General features: G+C 37.7%; 1 protein-coding gene across 1 annotated transcript in view; it reads right to left on the bottom strand.

The window, feature by feature from the left end:
- LOC126143752 (Down syndrome cell adhesion molecule-like protein Dscam2) overlaps positions 1-22107 on the bottom strand; it is a 726918-nt gene that overhangs the window by 6859 nt on the left and 697952 nt on the right. Inside the window, exons 34-35 of the mRNA XM_049915449.1 lie at positions 21573-21734; positions 12084-12213 (exon numbers count right to left, since the gene is read on the bottom strand). Coding sequence (XP_049771406.1) covers positions 12089-12213; positions 21573-21734 — 287 coding nt within the window. The 3' untranslated portion in view covers positions 12084-12088. The remainder of the gene's footprint in view (positions 1-12083; positions 12214-21572; positions 21735-22107) is intronic.

Here is a 22107-nt window from a genome sequence, read left to right as displayed (position 1 = left end):
TAAGGAAAGGCAAACCTACGTTTCTAGCATTTGTAGACTTAGAGAAAGCTTTTGACAATGTTGACTGGAATACTTTCTTTCAAATTCTTAAGGTGGCTGGGGTAAAATACAGGGAGTGAAAGGCTATTTACAGTTTGTACAGAAACCAGATGACAGGTATAAGAGTCGAGGGACATGAAAGGGAAGCAGTGGTTGGGAAGGGAGTGTGACAGGGTTTTAGCCTCTGCCCGATGCTATTCAATCTGTATATTTAGCAAGTAGTAAAGGAAACAAAAGAAAAGTTCAGAGTAGGTATTAAAATCCATGGAGAAGAAATAAAAATTTTGAGGTTCGCCGATGATATTGTAATTCTGTCAGAGACAGCAAAGGACTTGGAAGAGCAATTGAACGGAATGGACAGTGTCTTGAAAGGAGGGTGTAAGATGAACATCAACAAAAGCAAAACGAGGAAAATGGAATGAAGTTGAATTAAGTTGGGTGATGCTGAGGGAATTAGACTAGGAAATGAGACACTTAAAGTAGTAAAGGAGTTTTGCTATTTGGGGAGCAAAATAACTGATGATGGTCAAAGTAGAGAGGATATAAAATGTAGACTGGCAATGGCAAGGAAAGCGATTCTAAAGAAGAGAAATTTATTGACATTGAGTATTAATTTAAGTGTCAGGAAGTCGTTTCTGAAAGTATTTGTATGGAGTGTAGCCATATATGGAAGTGAAACGTGGACGATAAATAGTTTGGACAAGAAGAGAATAGAAGCTTTCGAAATGTGGTGCTACAGAAGAATGCTGAAGATTAGATGGGTAGATCACACAACTAATGAGGAGGTATTGAATAGAATTGGGGCGAAGAGGAGTTTGTGGCACAACTAGACTAGAAGAAGGGACCAGTTGGTAGGACATGTTCTGAGGTATCAAGAGATCACAAATTTAGCATTGGAGGGCAGCGTGGAGAGTAAAAATCGTAGAGGGAGGCCAGGAGATGAATACACAAAGCAGATTCAGAAGGATGTAGGCTGCACTAGGTACTGGGAGATGAAGGAGCTTGCACAGGATAGAGTGGCATGGAGAGCTGCATCAAACCAGTCTGAGGACTGAAGACCACAACAACAACTACATGGAAAAGGAGTATGCTTGCTGTGTGGCGACGCAGGAAGAGTTGCCACAAATCACAAACAGCTGAAAATAATATTGGCCATGTTACCCATGTGCAGAGAAATAATTGCCTTCACAATCTCATGTTTCTTTTAACACTCTGTTTTGCACTTTTATATGCACCTAGTATTATGTCGTACTTGTTTATTGCTCATACTGATCGACTGTAGTCTGACGTGTATTGCTTTCAATTTTTCAAGATTGCCTTGGGATGTAGTGTCAAAGGAGAAATGGGGGCATTGCATAGGCCACTTCAAGAGTTGTTCATTTTGCTCATGGTCTCCACTACTGAGGCACTTTCCAGTGTACCCAGCACAGGAAACTGATCACCTTGGTTTGAGTGGCAGGTTGTAACATAATTGCATTGCTCACTGTGAAGTGTGAATGTGGGTACTGGCCACCTGGCCTCTTACATTCGCCCTAAGACTGGACGCTCCTTTAGCAGGGTGCAAGCAGGTGCATGGATGGAGGGATTTTCTATTTATCAATAGTTCCAATGTTAGGCATGTTATGGAGCCATGTGGAATGTACATATTTTAGGCCTTGTATCTACAAACTGGTGCGACTTAATTTACAGTGTTAGTATAAAGACAAGATTAGCAGTTGCAATATCATCGTAGCTACTAAAGTTAATAAATCCATAAAGAATGCTAGAAGAGCTCTAAACTGGAAAGAGCAGATAAGCAGTTGTTAGCATTCAACTTAGACAATGTATGGACATTATTTACTCCAGTGCAATGCCCATGAAGCAATTATGAGCAAAACTTAAACTGACTGTAAATCATGCTCTGAAGAAGTATGTGCCAAGTAAGTTGGTTAAAGACAGAAAAGGCAAGCCATGGTTTTGTAAAAAAAAAAAGTGTGGGGACTCATTGTGCACTCTCATTTCAAAATAATGCCGAATGTTGACATTCAAAAGCTAGTACAAGTTTATGCACAAAGAGATCAATGAATGAAGCATACAACTTCCACTACTATACGAGCATCAAATCTTGTCACGAAATGGAGAAAATCCTGGTCCTATATACAATCGCTAAACAAATCAAAGGCTTTTCAATCATTCCTCAACTATTTTGGTGTGGCAATAGAAGTCAGCAAAAGGAAAGCTGAAGTTTTAAATTCAACATTAAAAAAAATCTTCACTCCAGTGGGTGATGCAGACATACCACAGTTTTGCCACCTCACAAACTCCTATATTATGACAAAAGAAATAGGTAGCCCTTGCACTGAAAAGTGGATGAAAGAGTTGAAAATAAATAAATTTCCATGTTCAGATGAAAGTCCAGTTTGGCATTGGTCCTCTCACCCACTGCAAAGTCCCAAACACCTAGAAAACGTGCAGGTGACTCCCGTGTGTAAGAAAGGTAAAAGCTCGTTTACCCTTCTTATACATAGTAGTCACAAAATTACATACCAGTATCCTTAATGTCAGTTTGCTATGGAAATCTTGAGCATCATTCATGCCAAACTTAGCTTGACTTTTTCTTCTATGGGACCGTGTGAGTTATGAATAAAGAGAAAGACAGATTTAATATTGCTAGGGTTTTGGAAAGCATTTGACACTGTGCAACACTGCAGATAACTTTTAACGAAGGAGAAAGCATATGGAATAACTTCTCAGGTATATAATTTGAAGACTTTTTAAGTAGTAGAACCCAATACCCACCATAGTAGTAGAAGTTTATATGCCATCTAGTTCCACAGTTGATGGAGAGATTGAAAGAATGTGTAGTATGATGAGATAAAGTAAATTATTCAGATAGTTAAGGGGGGGGGGGGGGAGGATTTAACTGTGATGATGGGTAGCTGGAATTAAATTATATGAAAATTTAAAAGAATACGGGCTGAAGGAAATGAATGAAAGATATAACCATCTCAGAGAATTTTGTGCAGAGCATGATTTAGTTTGACTAAATCCATGCCCAACTGTTTGGAGACGGTGTGTATGTGAAATGGCCAGCGTGATGCCTGGGACATTCGCAGTACAAGCCGACATCCTATGTCTTTGTAGTATAATATCTTAAACAATACTTCAAAAAATAAATATAAATTTTTACACACAAACAATAGCTTAATAGAAATTATAATATTTCCTTCAGAAGGAGTGTAATTACATGACTCCTAAACGTAGATATTGTCAATAAAAAATATTATTACAAGAATAAATGCTCCATTTGAACAAATTTCTGATAGGAAAATACCTACAACTCTAAAATTTAGTAGTTTCGAAAGCATTGTGGTAGATGCAATGCCACTTTACACTCCACACATTTCCACATAATTTTGCTTCACTCTTTGTGTTTCGTGCAAACTTTACACGTTCTCGTAAGATCTTTTGCACTGAGTTGACATAGTTTTGGAAACAGGCTCAATATTTCCTATGAATTTGAATAGGTGTTTCTCCTAATGATGTTTTTTTTTGTACTCCAGAAATAAACATTTTTTTTAACATTACCTTTGCTATACGTAGTAATCAGAAAATGTTTCTTTTCTCTAACTATAAATTGTTTTTTGGATAATGTACATATTGAATAGAACCATATTTGGCAATATAAAAAAGTTGGGCCCAACTTTTTTCCCCACGTGTGTGACTCTTGATGTTTACAGTTGGTTCAAATTTGTTTGCACGAGTCAGACTTGTCAAAGTACAGCGTGGAGTTTGAGAATCATAAAGGAAGGTTGTGTACATGGAAGAGACGTGGGGACACTGGAAGGTTTCATATTGATTATATGATGGTTAGACACGGATTGGTAGATGTGGACCATGACCACAATTTGTTGGTTATGAACTGCAGATTGAAACTGCAGAAATTGAAAAATTAGGAAATTGAGGAGGTGGGACTTGTTTCAATTGAAGGAACCAGGGGTTATTGAGAATTTGAGAGGGAACTTTAGGCACCATCAGATTGAAATAGTGGAAAGAGAATAAAAGGTGAATGGGTAGCTTTGAGTGATGGAATGGGGAAGGCAGGTGGGCAGGTAAAATGACAAGGCATTGTAGAAATCCTTGGATTACACAGGAGATATTGACTTTTAATTCATGAAAGGAGAAAATATAAAAATGCAGCAAATTAAGAATTCAAAAGGGAATACAGACTTCTGAAAAATGAGATAGGCAGAAAGTGTAAAATGGCTAGAGGACAACTGCAAGTCTGTAGAAGCTTGCATAATGAGGGGAAAGATAAATGTTGCCAATAGGATAAGAGAAGCAGCTGAATGAGCATCAAGTGCTAAGATGGCACGCCATTATTAAGCAGAGAAGGAAAAGTTGAAAGGTGGAAGATATATATGGAGAGTCTATCTAAGCAAAACAAATTAGCAACATTACAGAAACTTTCTGAAGAAGAGAAATTCGTTAACATTGAGTATAGATTTAAGTGTCAGGAAGTCTTTTCTGAAAGTATTTGTATGGAGTGTAGCCATGTATGGTAGTGAAACATGGACGATAAATAGTTTGGACAAGAAGAGAACAGAAGCATTTGAAATGTGGTGCTACAGAAGAATGCTGAAGATTAGATGGGTAGATCACATAACTAATGAGGAGGTATTGAATAGAATTGGGGAGGAGTTTGTGGCACAACTTGACAAGAAGAAGGGACTGTTTGGTAGGACATGTTCTGAGGCATCAAGAGATCACAAATTTAGCATTGGAGGGCAGCGTGGGGGTAAAAATCATAGAGGGAGACTAAGGGATGAATACAATAAGCAGATTCAGAAGGATGTAGGTTGCAGTAAGTACTGGGAGATGAGAAGCTTGCACAGGATAGAGTAGCATGGAGAGCTGCATCAAACCAGTCTCAGGACTGAAGACCACAACAACAACAATTACAGAAGAGGAGTGGAAGTAGGTGAATATGAGAATGAGGATATGATGCTACAAGAAGAATTTGATCAAAAGACTTAAGTGGAAACAGAATTGCATCAGAATTATTGAGATTCTTTGGGAAGCCAGCATAAAAAAATTATTCCGCCGCTTGAGAAAGGAGACAGGTGAAATATCCTTATCTTTCAGGGAGATTGTGTTAAGTCCAATTCAAAAGAAGACAGGTGCTAATAAGTGTGAATGTTACCGAACCATCAGTCTGATGAGTCATAGTCGCAAAATATTGACGTGAATTACTTATAGATGAATGGAAAAACTTGCAGAAGCTGACCTCATAGAAAATAGTTCAGAGAAACTTACGAATGTGTGGAGGCCGTACTGACAATATGCTTATCCTAGAAGGTAAGCAAATCTAAGCCTACAGCATATGTACATTTAAAGAAATTCTGAATGCAGCAGGGTTAATGTACAGGCAACAAAGGGTTAGACTACAGTTGTCAGTGTCAAAGATCATGAAAGGGAAGCCATAATTGAGGAATGTTTTCCCACTGTTATTCATTTGTACATTGAGCAAGCTGTGAAGGATACCAAGGAGAAATTTGGAAAGGATATTAATGATGAGGGAGAAGAAATAAAAATCATAACGACACTAAAAGTAGTACATAATATTTGCTATTTGGGCAGCAAAATAACTGATGATGATGTCCAAAGTGGAGAGTGTGTAAAAAGCAGATTGGAAATAGCAAGAAAAGTGTTTTTGAAAAGTAGAAATTTGTTAGTATCTAATAACAATCTAAGTCATATAAAGTCTTTCCTGAAAGTAACTGTCTGGAGAATATGTACATAGAGAAGCGAAATATACGCGAGAATAGAAGTTTTTGAAATTTGGTGCTATAGAAGAATGCTCAGGATTGTATAGGTAGCCTGAATAACTAACAAGGAGATAATGAACAGAATTGGGGAAAAAAGAAGTTTATTGCACATTGAGATTAAAAAAAAGATATCAGTTGGTAGGATACACCCTAAGGCATCAAAGAGTTGTCAATTTGGTAATGGAAGGAAGTGTGGGAGTTAAAAGTTGTGGAGAAAGACCAAGGGATGAATACAGAGAGCAGGTTCAAATGAATGTAGGTCACAGTAGTAGTGCGGGGATGAAGAGGTCTGTACAGGATCGACTAGTATGGGGATCTGCACAAAAACATTCTTCAGTGGGAAGATGATAACAACAACAACAACAACATGTCTTGTGGATGCTGAGTGTTCATTGGAGACAAAGATATCATCAGGAGGAAGACAGTGAAGCAATTCAGATGCATGGTGCTAGATTTGTGAGCAGTTGGTTTAATGAACAGAGGAATATTACAGAAATGGTCTGTGAACTTAAATGGAAATACCTACGGGGAAAGGGGGGGGTGGGGGGGGGGGGGGGAGAAGACATTCTTTTTGCAAAAAATTATTGAGAAACTTTAAAGAAGTGATCATCATTAGAAACTGAAGAAAAATTCTACTGCCACCAATGTACATATCATACAACAACTGCAAAAGAGCTCATATGGAAGCATGCAGCCTATAATTTCTCCCTCGTCCATTTGTGAGTGGAACAGTAAAGGGAAAGATTAGCTGCATGATGCTTGAAAACTCTGTTATGTAGAGGCAGGTGAAGTTACTTGTTAATTTAATCTCCTTGATAACACTATCCCAAATAGAAGGGTACACCAGAATCTCTATGTTGTTGTACTCCATCAGATGACACTGCAATGTTCTGCAATTGCAGATTTGCTCATCTGTTGTACATGTATGATGCTTATGTTCTATATAATGGGACCTCCATGGTGCTGATCATCTGACCAATGCATGGCATACCACAACTTCGTAGGACATGGCAGACACCTTGTTAAGTCGACCGACATGATTTTCGTAGTCTCTTTTCCATCACCTCTTTAGCAACACACCAGTTTTAGTTGTAAAGCTGAAATCCTAATGAGTGCTGGATTGTGCTTGCTCAACAAATGTACAAAATACCACAATTTTTGTTTCACTTTTTGGACGCATTCATAATCCTCAGAGTCCTATGTTGGTACGATGACCAGTTTCTTAACTTCATCAGATAAATTGTAAAGTAGTTCAAGCACAGTTGTTCAGAGAGATGCATGAAGACTCAACACTAGGCATAACAAGTTCTCAAGACAAAATGATTACTTGTGGAACAGTACATTGTTCGTATTAAGACCAAACATCACACCCCCCCCCCCCCCCCCCAAAAAAAAAAAAAAATCCTGTCTTGCAGAATTTTCTCAAAGGAAGTCCACAGCAATATTTCATTCAGCACACTCATTAATGAAGATCAACGTGTCCAACAATCAACTGTTCCAGTGGCAATGAAGGTTCGACATCCCTCCAAACCACAACAAAATTTAGTCAAATATTCATCAACCTGAATTAAACACTTGTAAGTTCCTAGGCATCGAAATTACTGATTTTTCATGGACTCTGATAGACGTATTTTCACAGAAATGTTACACATAACTATTTCAGGAGTAATTACCAGGAGCAAACCTGACATCAATGTTAATCGTTTATTGACTACTGGAACGTTCACACAGATAGCATGAAGTTCCTTGCTGGTCACAGACTGACTATTTTGGGTGATGTCTGACTATTTAAAGACTGGTGTATGAATAAATTATTATTCAGGAACTGTATGATCACTTGAAAAATTGCTAGGGTAGATTTTGCTACTCAGGATGGACTATTAGTATTGACAAAAATTTTGTTTTTTGAAATATGTGGTGGTATAGACAATTAGAAAAGTTTATGAAACCATTTTGTATGTCCACATTAGAAATATCCTGTTTACGAGTAAAAATACGATAGGCCTACTGAAAATATGGTAAATTGTGCAAAAATCTGAACTTATGGGTTACTGTAGGTGATTAATGAAGTATGCCACCTTGTGCAGAAAAATTAGTATAATGGCAAAGAGTGGAATCTAACAAGCACAAGGGCAAAATATGCAATGGAAAATGGGCCTACTTCTAAAATTTGATGTTAGTTATTTTGTAAGTTAATTATTGTTAATTATTTTAACTATGTTACTATTGTTAATTATTTTAACTATGTTACTATTGTTAATTATTTTAACTATGTTACTATTGTTAATTATTTTAACTATGTTACTGAAAAGTCATAATGCCAGTCTTCACAATGAGTGGTGTCATCATTATCAAATCAATTTATTAGCTCAAAATGTTATGTACTATTATAGATTCTCTAATTAAGCATAATTTCTGGTAAACATGGTTTGGAATAATATAATTAATTTTGTTTGAATCATATAATCTGAGAGGACAGTTGTAATAATGAGATCTGATGTAAATAACAAATGGATAGACTCGTGCCTACATCACGCATGCATATTACAGAAAACTGGAACCAAATAACACTTAGAAATAGAAAAGAAGAAAAATAATTATTAGTAGTAGTACAGTTGTAACTAAAACAGATGGGAGATGCCAGCCTGCTTTTTCTCAGCCTATCTTAAGCAAACCAAGATCATTCTTCACAACCCCTAAAAGGGCTCTAATCCTAGATGGTGGTCTGGAAACACTTTACACTGTGTTCTCTCAGAAAATGTACAGTCCTTTTGGAAGCCACATGTTATTATCATCTCTCACCTGGAGCTCTGCCATTCAGAACTTGCATTTTGTTTATGGATCAGCCATTTTCATACTGAGGGGGGGAATACATTACCACAATAACCATGTGCATGCATTGTCGTGACAATTCACAGGGCAACAGACATTTGATTTGTCTTTCACTATAACCCCTCTGGTGAAAGGCAACTGCAAGAGGGGTATAATAATAACTAGACTTAGCTCAACAGCCTGGTGCAAGTCTTTGGATTGTGTGCTACTTTGGGAACCTGCATTTCTTTCACTTACCTCAGTAGGCCTAGCAGGGAAAGGGGACCTATTGTTTAACATGGAAACTGATCCATGTGCCATTCATGGAAAATATTCATATCATTGAAAGGTGAAGGCTGGGTTAAAGTCAAAAGTGGAATATTCTGTCAACCAACCAGGACTCTTCAGTTACTAGGCATGTGCTTTATGATTAGACCCCCAAGCCTGACAGACAAGGTGTGAAGTAGGCCTTTGTGCTGAGATAGAGCCAACTATTACCTTGAATATACAAGTCAGTGAGAGTTGGTTTTCTGCAAATAGTGTGTCTCAATTTACCATCATTCTTCCTCTTGACCAAGACATAAAAGAAGGGAAGGCAACCATCCCTTTCACCTCCTTAGTAATTCAAAAGTTTAGGTGTATTGAAGTGAGATGTTATAAACAGCTGTGGAAACTCTTATTGCCACAAGTCCAAATAATAAAAGCCTGGAACTTCATGGCAGATCAAATCTGTGTGCCAGACCAAGATTCAGAGTAGGGAGATCTGAGTTCGAGTACGATTCTCAGTCCAGCACACAGTTCTAATATGCTAGGAAGTTTCATATTAGTGCACATGCAGAGTGAACATTTCATTCTGGAAACAAAAGTACCATCTACTTGTCTAAAAAAGCATGCAGGTTTCAATCCCACTGACTCCAGAACACATTACTTGAAATCTTCCGTGAGAAACACAACAATAGCTAATAAAGGGTTCCCCTTCAGAACTATATCTGACTGCTCATAGGAACTGTATCTGAGTAAAATAAAATTGGAAATCAACACATGTCAAAATAGGTTAGTTTATTCAACATAAAATGAAACACCAATTAACCATAATGAATCCAACAAGAGTTTGAGTGAAGAGAAACAGAGACCACATCAAAACTTACAAATATATTACAGTTAGTCAAAATCAGTCCCTGTAATCACTCTGAAATGTACCAAATTATTTATGGGGCATATACACTACCCTACTAGTGAGCTCAATAGAGTAACAAGATGTGGTACATGATATGTCTGAACACCTATATTACTGACAATAGCCCTATTCTTTCCTTATGAATCTTCAGAAGGCCATATAATTTAGAAGGGGCAGCATAATATAAATTCTGACTTTTGATAGTACCTTGCAACAAGGAACATTTCTTCTATAAGGTGTTAAGTCTTACTTGGAATGTTAAGTAGCTTCATTCCTGTAAGTTGTTTGTACTTGTTGAATTGTCAATAAGCACACACACAAAAAAAGACGACTTGCTAGCTGTCGGAGTAGTCCGAGTTACAATACACACACACACACACACACACACACACACACACACACACACACACACACACACACTCACTTATGCTTTATAGGGTAGCGGCTGGTCAAACAATGCCAGTGCTGCATTTTGTCAGGTGGACGAAGTTGGGATGGGGGTTGTGTTGGGTGGAGTGGGTAGAGGGATTGAGGATGGTAGCTAGCAACTGGGAAGCAGGAAGTGAATTTGCTGGCTAGAAATTTGAGAGGGAGGGGTGACAGGTACCAAGGCTAGCATATGATGCACAGATGTCGGAGTCAGTGGGGAGCAGTGCCCACTGAAGGTGATGTGAAGATGTGAATTGGGTGATGTTGGCAGAACAGAGGCAGGGAAAAAGTTGAGTGGAAGACTTGGAGACAGTGGGCTATGTGAGAGCTCCCTCCAAGCCACTAACTGCCGAGACTCAATCCCCATACCCACTTCACCCGATGCAATACTGACCACAGCCAAGTCCACCTGCCAAAAATGCAGCACTGGCACAGTTCGTCCAGTCGGCACCGTGTAGGGACATGGGTGCGCCCTCTCTGGTGTGTGTGTGTGTGTTGTGTGTGTGTGTGTGTGTGTGTGAGTGTGTGTGGAGGGGAGGACGTTGTGTGCTTGTCTGCTTGGATGTATATTTTATTCTATCTTGAAAAAGGATTACTTCAGAAGTGAGCAAGTTTTCTTCTTTTTGTGTGTGCCTATCAATGACTCAATGCTTCTGCTTTTTGTGGAGTTGTCTCATCTTTAAGTTATTTGAACATTTGATATGCCATGATAGGGTCACGTTTTACATCAGGTGAGTTGTGTGCACCATGGATCCAGTGTAACCAATCTTTGAATTGGGGCCCAATGACCAGGATGAGTGTGTGAGATGAAGTTGAATATTACATGTCTTGTGGTATTCGTATCACAGCATGTTGCTCCAATTGTCAGGGTCAGAGTAAGTGTTATACACTACTTGGTGGGTGTCTCTCATTTAATTTATAAGGAGCATACATGTTGTAACGTGAGAGTAAAAGTAAAGAACAAAAATGTACTCGTAATGGGCAGCTATTTAACATGGGGAAACCATGTCGTTTTCTTTGTACGTAAGTTAAGATTCTTTAGATAATGACATGAGGGCACAGGATTTTTTTTCATAATTTTGGTATTTTATATATGCTTTAGAAAATCAGACAGCTGATTCTTCTGACCAAAATTATAATCCAAAACTTAATGCAGTTTTTATATTAAAGTAATGTGAATCCTAATTAAAATAATGTAGCACATGTAATGCTGAACAAATATATCAAATATATTTTTGTGTGCAGAAGTGCTGTAGGGTATATAGCATAAATATTAGAGCATAGACAGTAAGAGGGCTGAGAAAAAGCAAATTTGAGAAGAGAGAGAGGGGGGGGGGGGGGGTTGGATGGTCAGAAGGAATCATGAAAGTTATGGTTAAAGAGACTGCAAACTTCTGTGCTGCTTTATTGGAACTGAGTATATAAATGGTTATGTTAAAAAGAAACATCTGTGTGAAGCCTGTTGTTCAAATTCAGGAAACTTGTTCTGGGAAAGGGATGGTCTAAGTACTTGCACAGTTGTATGAAAGGTGAAGGCCATCATTTAGATAAAATATGAATCTAATGCATTTCATGGAAAAACTACACATGCTTATTACTCTACAAGAAGGAAGAGAGTCAATTTATAATCTATAAAATCAGTTTCAGCAGTTACCAGAAATGTACAGGCTGAAAAAGTATCCAGCAACAAAAAAGATTAATAAATAATGCATATTTTATACATTATCTTTGAAATTTTATTAACAACAAATTAAAATCATCTAGTTGATAACCTGCAGGACATTGTAAAACTGAGAATGTACACGTCTGTAGAAACAAACCTTGACTACCTGCTGTGAGATGATATTTGTCTGTCACTGTGTTCTGCAGTAAACTGATGGGGCATTGGTCTTCTTTGAAAATGGGGTGATGTTTCATTTGATTCAGTGCTGGAGTCAACCCTGTATATCTCTGCAAAAGTTGGAGAGAACACATTAGTATCCAGGAGTTTCTTGATCTATTGCAACTAAAAAAACAGCAAAGTTTACATAATTTCTATTAACTTTTGAAAATCTGGCATGGAATACAGTTATGGTATGTTTATTATGGCAAATCAACAAATAGAAGATGCATTGAACAGCAGATTGGCAGATTGCGCACAGAAAAGGATATCCGGATATCCTCCCCTCCCCCTCTCTCTGCCCCCCCCCCCTGCACACACACACACACACACACACACACACACACACACACACACACACACACACTCAAAACAGCAATAGCATCTCCAGAGAACATATCCTTTCCTTATAACATAGAGGACCCCTTATGTGTTTTGGATGTACTGATGTCAGCTTCAGATTCTGGACTCATGGCAAGGAAAGCATTTCATCATTGTAGGAGTACCTCAACACTCAAATGTTACTCACCCAAGTCCTTCTCAGCTTAATGCCCAATCAATCACTGCTGCTCACCCCACTCCAGCAGCTCCATGAAACCTTCCTCCATATCAAACGCACCACTACTAGCTTTGTATTCACCGCTGTCCCAAATTCTATTTCAAAACAGTCCTCCTCCTACAGTTTTGGTACCCAAGGGTGCCTTAATGGAAGTGAGTAGCATAAGTTATTTGAATATGCTGAGATCTTACCAAGGAATAGATTTATTCACTAATTAAATGAATGTGATCATTTATATCAGCTGGAATCCATGAAGTCAGCTGTGAAGCTTGTAAACCAAAGATACATATTTTATTGTCAGTAATTAGGAGGCCAGTGCCAAAGAGACGGTGACATTAAAGCAGTAGGCTTTGACCAGAGGCATGGGGGTGGTAAATGATAGTACCAAAAGTACAAAGAAATCTAAATTTTAGTTAAAAAAAGAAAAGAAAAGAAAAAGGAAAACAGTGTGATGATCACTGTAGCTTAAAAGAAGATAAATGTACTCAAGAGCAATTACGATTTTATAACAATAAAGAAATATGAGTAGAGCAAATAGTACACTTAGTTTAACATGCTGAAGGACAGAAAGAAAATGTATTCGAAAAGGATTTAAGACCATGTTTGACTTTATCACTGTGCCTAAAGACAAACAATTAATCAAGAGTAGCAAATAAGTGAGTATCAACCCCAAAATTCAAAACTGTGGAACTTTGAGTAATTTGAAACAGCTCTGGCATATGGATTCAGAAGAAATAGGGTTCATATCCTATCAGATCCCCTGACCTATGTTTTATGTAGTTTGCCTGAAGTGATTAAGATATAAGCCACGATGGCTTCTTTAAAAAGTACTTGGCTAATTTCCTTCCCAGCTTATATCACTCACCTAATGATTTCATCATTGATAAGAAACTAAACCCAGATCTTCCTTTTTTTTTTTTTTTTTTTTTTTTTTTTTTTTTTTTTTTTTTTTTTTTTTTTTTTTAATACTTGAAAATTCATTTCTTTACTCATTGTGTTACATAGATTCCATCACGAGGGATAACACTCAATGATGTGCAAAGAGTGAAAATGTACATTACCTCAGACATGCAGCAATGATGATTTTGTAACAATTATTAAAGGTTGTCAGCTTATTTTTTTATTTCAATATCACTTACTACATTCTTCTTCACACTAAAGAAAGTGACAAATTAGTATGTCACAGAAATAGCTTAAAAGATTGTTTTCAAAATGCAAAATTGGTCTTGATTTCTGCATCACAGTCTGTTGCAAGTGGGGAAAATTTCCTTCAACAAATTATATAACTTATACTAAACTATGATTTAGTACATCTAGGTTATTAGTGCACTAATTATCAAATAGAAGACGTTCCGAACATTAGATAGAAAAATAACAGGCATAAAATTATAGTGACATAAGGCATGAAATCTCATTATAGATCAACAATCATTTTGTTCAGCACTTAAACAATCATGATAAGATCTTGATTGCACAGTAGTTTTATTTGACATTGCTTCACACATTTAAGTGTGTTCACTGTTACTAGATTCTGTGATACAGTGAAGTAACAAAAAATAAGGACTATAAACCAGAAATATTAATTTGAATAAACAAAGAAATTTCCCTGAGTTGAAGAAATTAACGCCTTGCTTCTGGGTATCACACTACACTAAAGCAGACAGCACTTGCATTGAGAAACAATTATTATTACAGAAGCAGATGAAATTCATGCCTCCCCCTCCCCACAATCTTCCCAAGGCCTCGATATGTTGTGTACTCCTTGACTTGCCTTCAAAGCCATTCCACCTCTCTAAGAATCTGAACTCTGCTGCTTTGTGCATATAAGGGTACCTCACAGTCAGTAGCTTTAACTCCTGAAAGTGATGGCAGTGACAGCTGTTGAATTCTAAAAAATTTTAACTCAGTTGGCTTGGCTTTACAGCTAGGAGGTTTGTATTCAGTCAAGCTTCTGTAGGAGTCTCTGAAGAAACCCACACATTAATCTTTTTCACAGATGGTAATCAGAGGATGCACAAGAATTATTTTGTTCTATAAAATTTTTAATTTGCCTTTGCTATTCGTGTTTTGACTTTCTTGTATCTCATATTAGTGCCTATTTAAAATCACAGGCACATCTGACTTCCTATTTCATATCTCTTTTGCACTATTCACATTTATCTTTATTTTTTCCACTGGTAAACCACACTCACTTTGCCTTTTTAACATTTGTCATCATACTGTATTGTTCACAGATGTTCTTTAGTTTCTCCAGACTATTGCCAATTGTCTTCTCATCTTAAACTAATAATCGGCAAATTGTATACTCCATTATTTCCATTTCTCATTTTTATTTGGTGTGCTGTGAAGCTAAAATTGTATTCTTTGATCACACAGTGCTGTACAAAAATGAGAGACAGACAACAAGAAAAATTGGAAAGAGGGAACTTGATCAGTTTGGAATACAGTGCCATAAAATAATGTTCAGCATTAAAGATGAGAATAAACTGTGTGATCTGGAGCATTTTTAGGGAGATTACGGAAGCAAATAAGAAGGCCCAAGCTGTTGCAGTATGTATTAAGGCTCCAGAAGCTGCTATCTAACCTGATAACATAGGAAGTTGTAGGATGATGGGAACTGCAGGGGGAGACAAAGACTGATCTTTTTCATACATCCATCTTCTGATGGGTATTGTATCAGCAGCTGTATATTTATGGCAATACTGACAATACATTCAGCTTTGTGTATTAGTTTTTATTTGTTTGTAACCAGTTTCGGTGGTACAATCCACTGTCTTTGGGCACCTCTACAACTCATGATGATCATGTTTTCAATAAGAGAACACTGTCATCCTTCTAGTAAAGTGTGCTAAGACATTCATGTATGTAGATTATTAGATATATTTCTGAAGTGTGTTGTCAGATACAGTGACTGTGTTAAAGGTTTGTTGGCCAGCACAAGACTGTATGACCTATGATATAAGCCAGATCATAATAACAGGCATAAAATTATAGTGACATAAGGCATGAAATCTCATTATAGATCAACAATCATTTTGTTCAGCACTTAAATAATCATGATAAGATCTTGATTGCACAGTTGTTTTATTTGACATTGCTTCACACATTTAAGTGTGTTCACTGTTTACTATTAATATATAATCTCTATTTGAGTCTTAAATGGTCAGTGTGCACCTTAGTAATGCTAACAAGCCCCACAATTTTAACAGTGTTAGGCTACATGCAGTCAATTACTATTATTAGTACTTGTATTCCTAGAGTGGTTCTAAGTTCTTGTGTTTTGAGTGTATTCCAGGCACAGATCCAAATTTCCAAAAATAATAACACTTGGTGAACAGTTAGTGGTAGTTTTTTGTTTAAAAAAGGGGTGGTAGGCATAATATGTGGGGCCTCTTACAAGAAGTGTTATGGTGTTTTCTCATTGAAAATGTGGTCTCCATGAGTTGTATAGGGGCCTGAACATGGCAGATCCTGTCACTAAAACCAGTCACAGATAAATAAAAACTAAATCATACAGCTGAAGGTATTCTCAATAAAGCTGTAAAGACTAGCATGTCTGTGTAGTTTATTTACGACTTTGAATGTAGAAGTTACACATAAAAGACTGTTGTGATTGGCAAACTTTTGGAGCCAGTGGCTCCTTCTTCATGCAGAAGGGTTGAAGAGGAAGGAAGAAGGGTGAAGAAAAAGGACTGTAGAGGGCTAGGAAAAGGGGTAGATTTCGAGAAAGTCACCCAGAACAGCAGGTCACGGGAGACTTACTGTATGAGATGGAAAGACTGATTAAATGTAGAAGATATGTCAAGGTCCTTAGCAGAGGTTAAGATGCAATTCACAACAGCATTAAATCAATTTATTGCTGATGATTACTCTTAATTGCAACTCCTTGTTTATCATAAATTAAATGTTTTTGTAAAAAGATAATAAGTAGTTGAATAATATCTGGCATTCATTCTGTTGAAGTAGGTTTTATCAGTCATGAGGATTAGGATGAGATTTGAAATGGACATGTTACTGTAAGAGCTGAGTACTGTACTCATATGGCTGAAAGTTTCATGTCTGACCATAACTAAAACAACATGTGAGTAGTCTTACTTTGATACATTATGTACTGAGGGATAAGACACTAAAGTGGAAAAAATATTGTGTTCCAAGTTGAAGGGATGACTGCTGTGATGTCACATGTACTGTTTTTTGTTGGCAGATTTAGTGTTAAGTGTAAAAATAGTTGTCAAGCGGATGGAGTGGACATGAAGCACATGCATAGGATTCAGAAATGAGAATTTGGCATGGGTAAAGGTAGTAAGCATTTCAATAACAATTGACATTTTAACATTATTTTGATTCCATATAGTGAATATATCATAATTCTATGGATCGGAGCGTGAAACCTTAGATCCCTTAATCGGGCAGGTAGGTTAGAAAATTTAAAAAGGGAAACGGGTAGGTTAAAGTTAGATATAGTGGGAATTAGTGAAGTTCAGTGGCAGGAGGAACAAGACTTCTGGTCAGGTGAATACAGGGTTATAAATACAAAATCAAATAGGGGTAATGCAGGAGTAGGTTTAATAATGAATAAAAAAATAGGAGTGTGTATAAGCTACTACAAACAGCATAGTGAACGCATTATTGTGGCCAAGATAGACACGAAACCGACGCCTACTACAGTAGTACAAGTTTATATGCCAACTAGCTCTGCAGATGACGAAGAAATTGATGAAATGTATGATGAGATAAAAGAAATTATTCAGGTAGTGAAGGAGATGAAAATTTAATAGTCATGGGTGACTGGAATTCGTCAGTAGGAAAAGGGAGAGAAGGAAACATAGTAGGTGAATATGGATTGGGGCTAAGAAATGAAAGAGGAAGCTGCCTGGTAGAATTTTGCGCAGAGCATAACTTAATCATAGCTAACACTTGGTTTAAGAACCATGAAAGAAGGTTGTATACATGGAAGAACCCTGGAGATACTAAAAGGTATCAGATAGATTATATAATGGTAAGACAGAGATTTAGGAACCAGGTTTTAAATTGTAAGACATTTCCAGGGGCAGATGTGGACTCTGACCACAATCTATTGGTTATGAACTGTAGATTAAAACTTAAAGAAACTGCAAAAAGGTGGGAATTTAAGGAGTTGGGACCTGGATAAACTGAAAGAACCAGAGATTGTACAGAGTTTCAGGCAGATCATAAGGGAACAATTGACGGGAATGGGGGAAAGAAATACAGTAGAAGAAGAATGGGTAGCTTTGAGGGATGAAATAGTGAAGGCAGCAGAAGATCAAATAGGTAAAAAGAAGAGGGCTAGTAGAAACCCTTGGGTAACAGAAGGAATATTGAATTTAATTGATGAAAGGAGAAAATATAAAAATGCAGTAAATGAAGTAGGCAAAAAGGAATACAAATGTCTCAAAAATGATATCGACAGGAAGTGCAAAATGGCTAAGCAGGGCTGGCTAGAGGACAAATGTAAGGATGTAGAGGCTTCTCTCACTAGGGGTAAGATAGATACTGCCTACAGGAAAATTAAAGAGACCTTTGGAGATAAGAGAACCACTTGTATGAACATCAAGAGCTCAGATGGAAACCCAGTTCTAAGCAAAGAAGGGAAAGCAGAAAGGTGGAAGGAGTATATAGAGGGTCTATACAAGGGCGATGTACTTGAGGACAATATTATGGAAATGGAAGAGGATGTAGATGAAGATGAAATGGGAGATACGATACTGCGTGAAGAGTTTGACAGAGCACTGAAAGACCTGAGTTGAAACAAGGCTCTGGAAGTAGACAACATTCCATTGGAACTACTGACAAACTTGGGAGAGCCAGTCCTAAAAAAACTCTACCATCTTTTGAGCAAGATGTATGAGATAGGCGAAATACCCTCAGACTTCAAGAAGAATATAATAATCCCAATCCCAAAGAAAGCAGGTGTTGACAGATGTGAAAATTACTGAACTATCAGTTTAATAAGTCACAGCTGCAAAATACTAACACGAATTCTTTACAGATGAATGGAAAAACTGATAGAAGCCTACCTCGGGGAAGATCAGTTTGGATTCCGTAGAAATATTGGAACATGTCAGACAATACTGACACTACGACTTATCTTAGAAGAAAGATTAAGGAAAGGCAAACCTACGTTTCTAGCATTTGTAGACTTAGAGAAAGCTTTTGACAATGTTGATTGGAATACTCTCTTTCAAATTCTGAAGGTGGCAGGGTTAAAATACAGAGAGCGAAAGGCTATTTACAATTTGTACAGAAAGCAGATGGCAGTTATGAGTGTCGAGGGACATAAAAGGGGAGCAGTGGTTGGGAAGGGAGTGAGACAGGGTTGTAGTCTCTCCCCGATGTTATTCAATCTGTATATTGAGCAACCAATAAAGGAAGCAAAACAAAAGTTCAGAGTAGGTATCAAAATCCATGGAGAAGAAGTAAAAACATTGAGGTTTGCCGATGACATTGTAGTTCTGTCAGAGACAGCAAAGGACTTGGAAGAGCAGTTGAATGGAATGGACAGTGTCTTGAAAGGAGGGTATAAGATGAACATCAACAAAAGCAAAACGAGGATAATGGAATGTAGTCGAATTAAGTCAGGTGATGTTCAGGGAATTAGATTAGGAAATGAGACACTTAAAGGAGTAAAGGAGTTTTGCTATTTGGGTAGCAAAATAACTGATGATGGTCGAAGTAGAGAGGATATAAAATGTAGACTGGCAATGGCAAGGAAGCGTTTCTGAAGAAGAAAAATTTATTAACATCGAGTATGGATTTAAATGTCAGGAAGTCGTTTCTGAAAGTATTTGTACGGAGTGTAGCCATGTATGGAAGTGAAACGTGGACGATAAATAGTTTGGACAAGAAGAGAATAGAAGCTTTCGAAATGTGGTGCTACAGAAGAATGCTGAAGATTAGATGGGTTGATCACATAACTAATGAGGAGGTATTGAATAGAATTGGGGAGAAGAGGAGCTTGTGGCACAACTTGACTAGAAGAAAAGATCAGTTGGTAGGACATGTTCTGAGACATCGAGGGATCACCAATTTAGTATTGGAGGGCAGCGTGGAGGGTAAAAATCATAGAGGGAGACCAAGAGATGAATACACTAAGCAGATTCAGAAGGATGTAGGCTGCAGTAGGTACTGGGAGATGAAGAAGCTTGCACAGGATAGAGTAGCATGGAGAGCTGCATCAAACCAGTCTCAGGACTGAAGTCCACAACAACAACATCATAATTGCGGTCTATGTGTGATCTAACTACTGCATGTTGCCATCTGTACAGAGCATGTGGAGCTTGCTAGCAAAAACTGACAATAGTATGAGGGAGATAGGAAGAATAAAACAATGGAAAGTACATGGGGGGGGGAGCTGTTGTTTTTTTTTTTTTTTTTTTTTTTTTTTTTTTTTTTTTTTTTTTTTTTTTTTTTTTTTTTTTTTTGGCCCTGTGTGCGACTTAATGTATACTATTTATGATGAGTAGCAATCTATCTTTTCATACAAGGTGTACAACTTTGCTTCCGCCTTTTGCCAATAGGTGGCGACAGTGGTAAGTATCGGTCAAAAGAAACAGATCGCAGACATCAGGCAGTTAGCTTGGACCTCGGTCAACATAACCTCATTTAAACATTAGTCGATTTGTGTCTGCATCATAAAGTTATTCTTGATTGAAAATGTCAGTTTATGAGCCTAATTCTCGTCATTTGTGGGAGGTGTTACTGTTTTGTTTCAGTATGAAGAAAACAGCAGCTAAGTCTCATTGAGTGCTCTCAAGTACATATGGTAAGGATGCTATTAGTGAAAGAATGTGTTGTGGGTGGTTTCAACACTTCAAGAATGGTGATTTTAATATCGTGGACCAGTATAGTGGTGGAAGAGAGAATGTTTTCAAAGATGCAGAATTGGAGACATTGCTGAGTAAGACTCGCATCAAACTCAAGAAGAATTGGCATGATTAGTGGGACAGACACAACAAGCCATTTCCAAACATCTCAAGGCTATGGGCATGATTCAGTAAGAAGGAACTTGGGTCCCGTGTGAGCTGAAACCAAGAGACATTGAACGCCGTTTGCGTGTTTGTGAACCGTTGCGTCAGAGGCAAAAACAGAAGAGCTTTCTGCATTGATTGTGACTGGGGATGAAAAATGGGTTCATTACGATAACCCTAAACACAAAAAGTCATGGGGATGTCCCACCCATGCTTCCACATCAACGGCCAAACTAAATATTCACGGCTCCGAGATCATGCTCTGCATTTGGTGGGACCAGCTCGGCGTCGTGTACTATGAGGTATAAAAATAAAGTGAAAAAACCACAGGTGCTCATTATCGAATGTGATTAACATGTTTGAGCAGAGCATTAAAAGACAAACGGCCACAATAAAGTGAGAGGCACGATAAAGTGATTTTGCAGCACGACACTACTCGACCCCACATTGCAAAAGAGGTCAAAACGTACTTGGAAACGTTAAAATGGGAAGTCCTACCCCACCCACCATATTCTCCAGACATTGCTCCCTCTGATTATTGCCTGTTTAGATCAATGGCACATGGCCTGGCAGACCAATGCTTGCGATCTCATGAAAAAGTCACAAATTGGATTGATTCGTGGATCGCTTCAAAAGATGAACAATTTTTTTGACACGGGATTCGTACACTGCCTGAAAGATGGGAGAAAGTAGTGGTCAGCGATGGAAAATACTTTGAATGATACATGAGTAACCAATTTGTTTCATTAAAGCCTCAAATGTTGGGGAAAAAACTGTGGAAGCAAAGTTGTACACCTTGTAATATTGTTTGATACTATGAGGAGAATGTTGAGAGGCAGTGCTACGCTTGTTACAGGACAGTGAGAAATACTATCCAGCTTACCTAGACTTCTTCCAACAGGCTGTTTGATCGGCACTCTGTAGCTGCTTACTACAGATGGACTTCCACTGGAGTCAGATTCAGAATTCTGTCTTATTTCACCTTTGGTGTGCTGTTGCTTAATACTGCCATGTCTGTGGAGAGCTGACTGCCTCTCACTGTCTACTGTAAAGATGACATGCACACTGATTACATTTTGCATAATGATGTAAAACATATTGTACTAAGACCATAACGAACAAAAGCTCAGAAATATTAGATTTAGGATTATGGGTTATTTATTTAACAAAAAGAGGAAAGGATGAAAGGTAATGGGATTACAGAGTGATTAGGCAATAAACTCACTAGAACACTGCCCAGAAAAACTATGATGGCGTAGATCAGGAAATAAATCAACAAGGAAGTGACAGCAATTGATGAGATGTTAAATGTGGCAAGGAGTCAGCTCAAAGAATGTAAGCGAAAATGGGACAGAGGTAGTGACAGAGAAGAAGAAAATCAATGGAAGAGACTATGAAGACAAGTCACAAAGCAACTA

Source organism: Schistocerca cancellata, chromosome 1, assembly GCF_023864275.1.
Source record: "Schistocerca cancellata isolate TAMUIC-IGC-003103 chromosome 1, iqSchCanc2.1, whole genome shotgun sequence".
Classification (NCBI taxonomy): Eukaryota; Metazoa; Arthropoda; class Insecta; order Orthoptera; family Acrididae; genus Schistocerca; species Schistocerca cancellata.
This window is presented reverse-complemented; position numbering and strand designations above follow the sequence as displayed.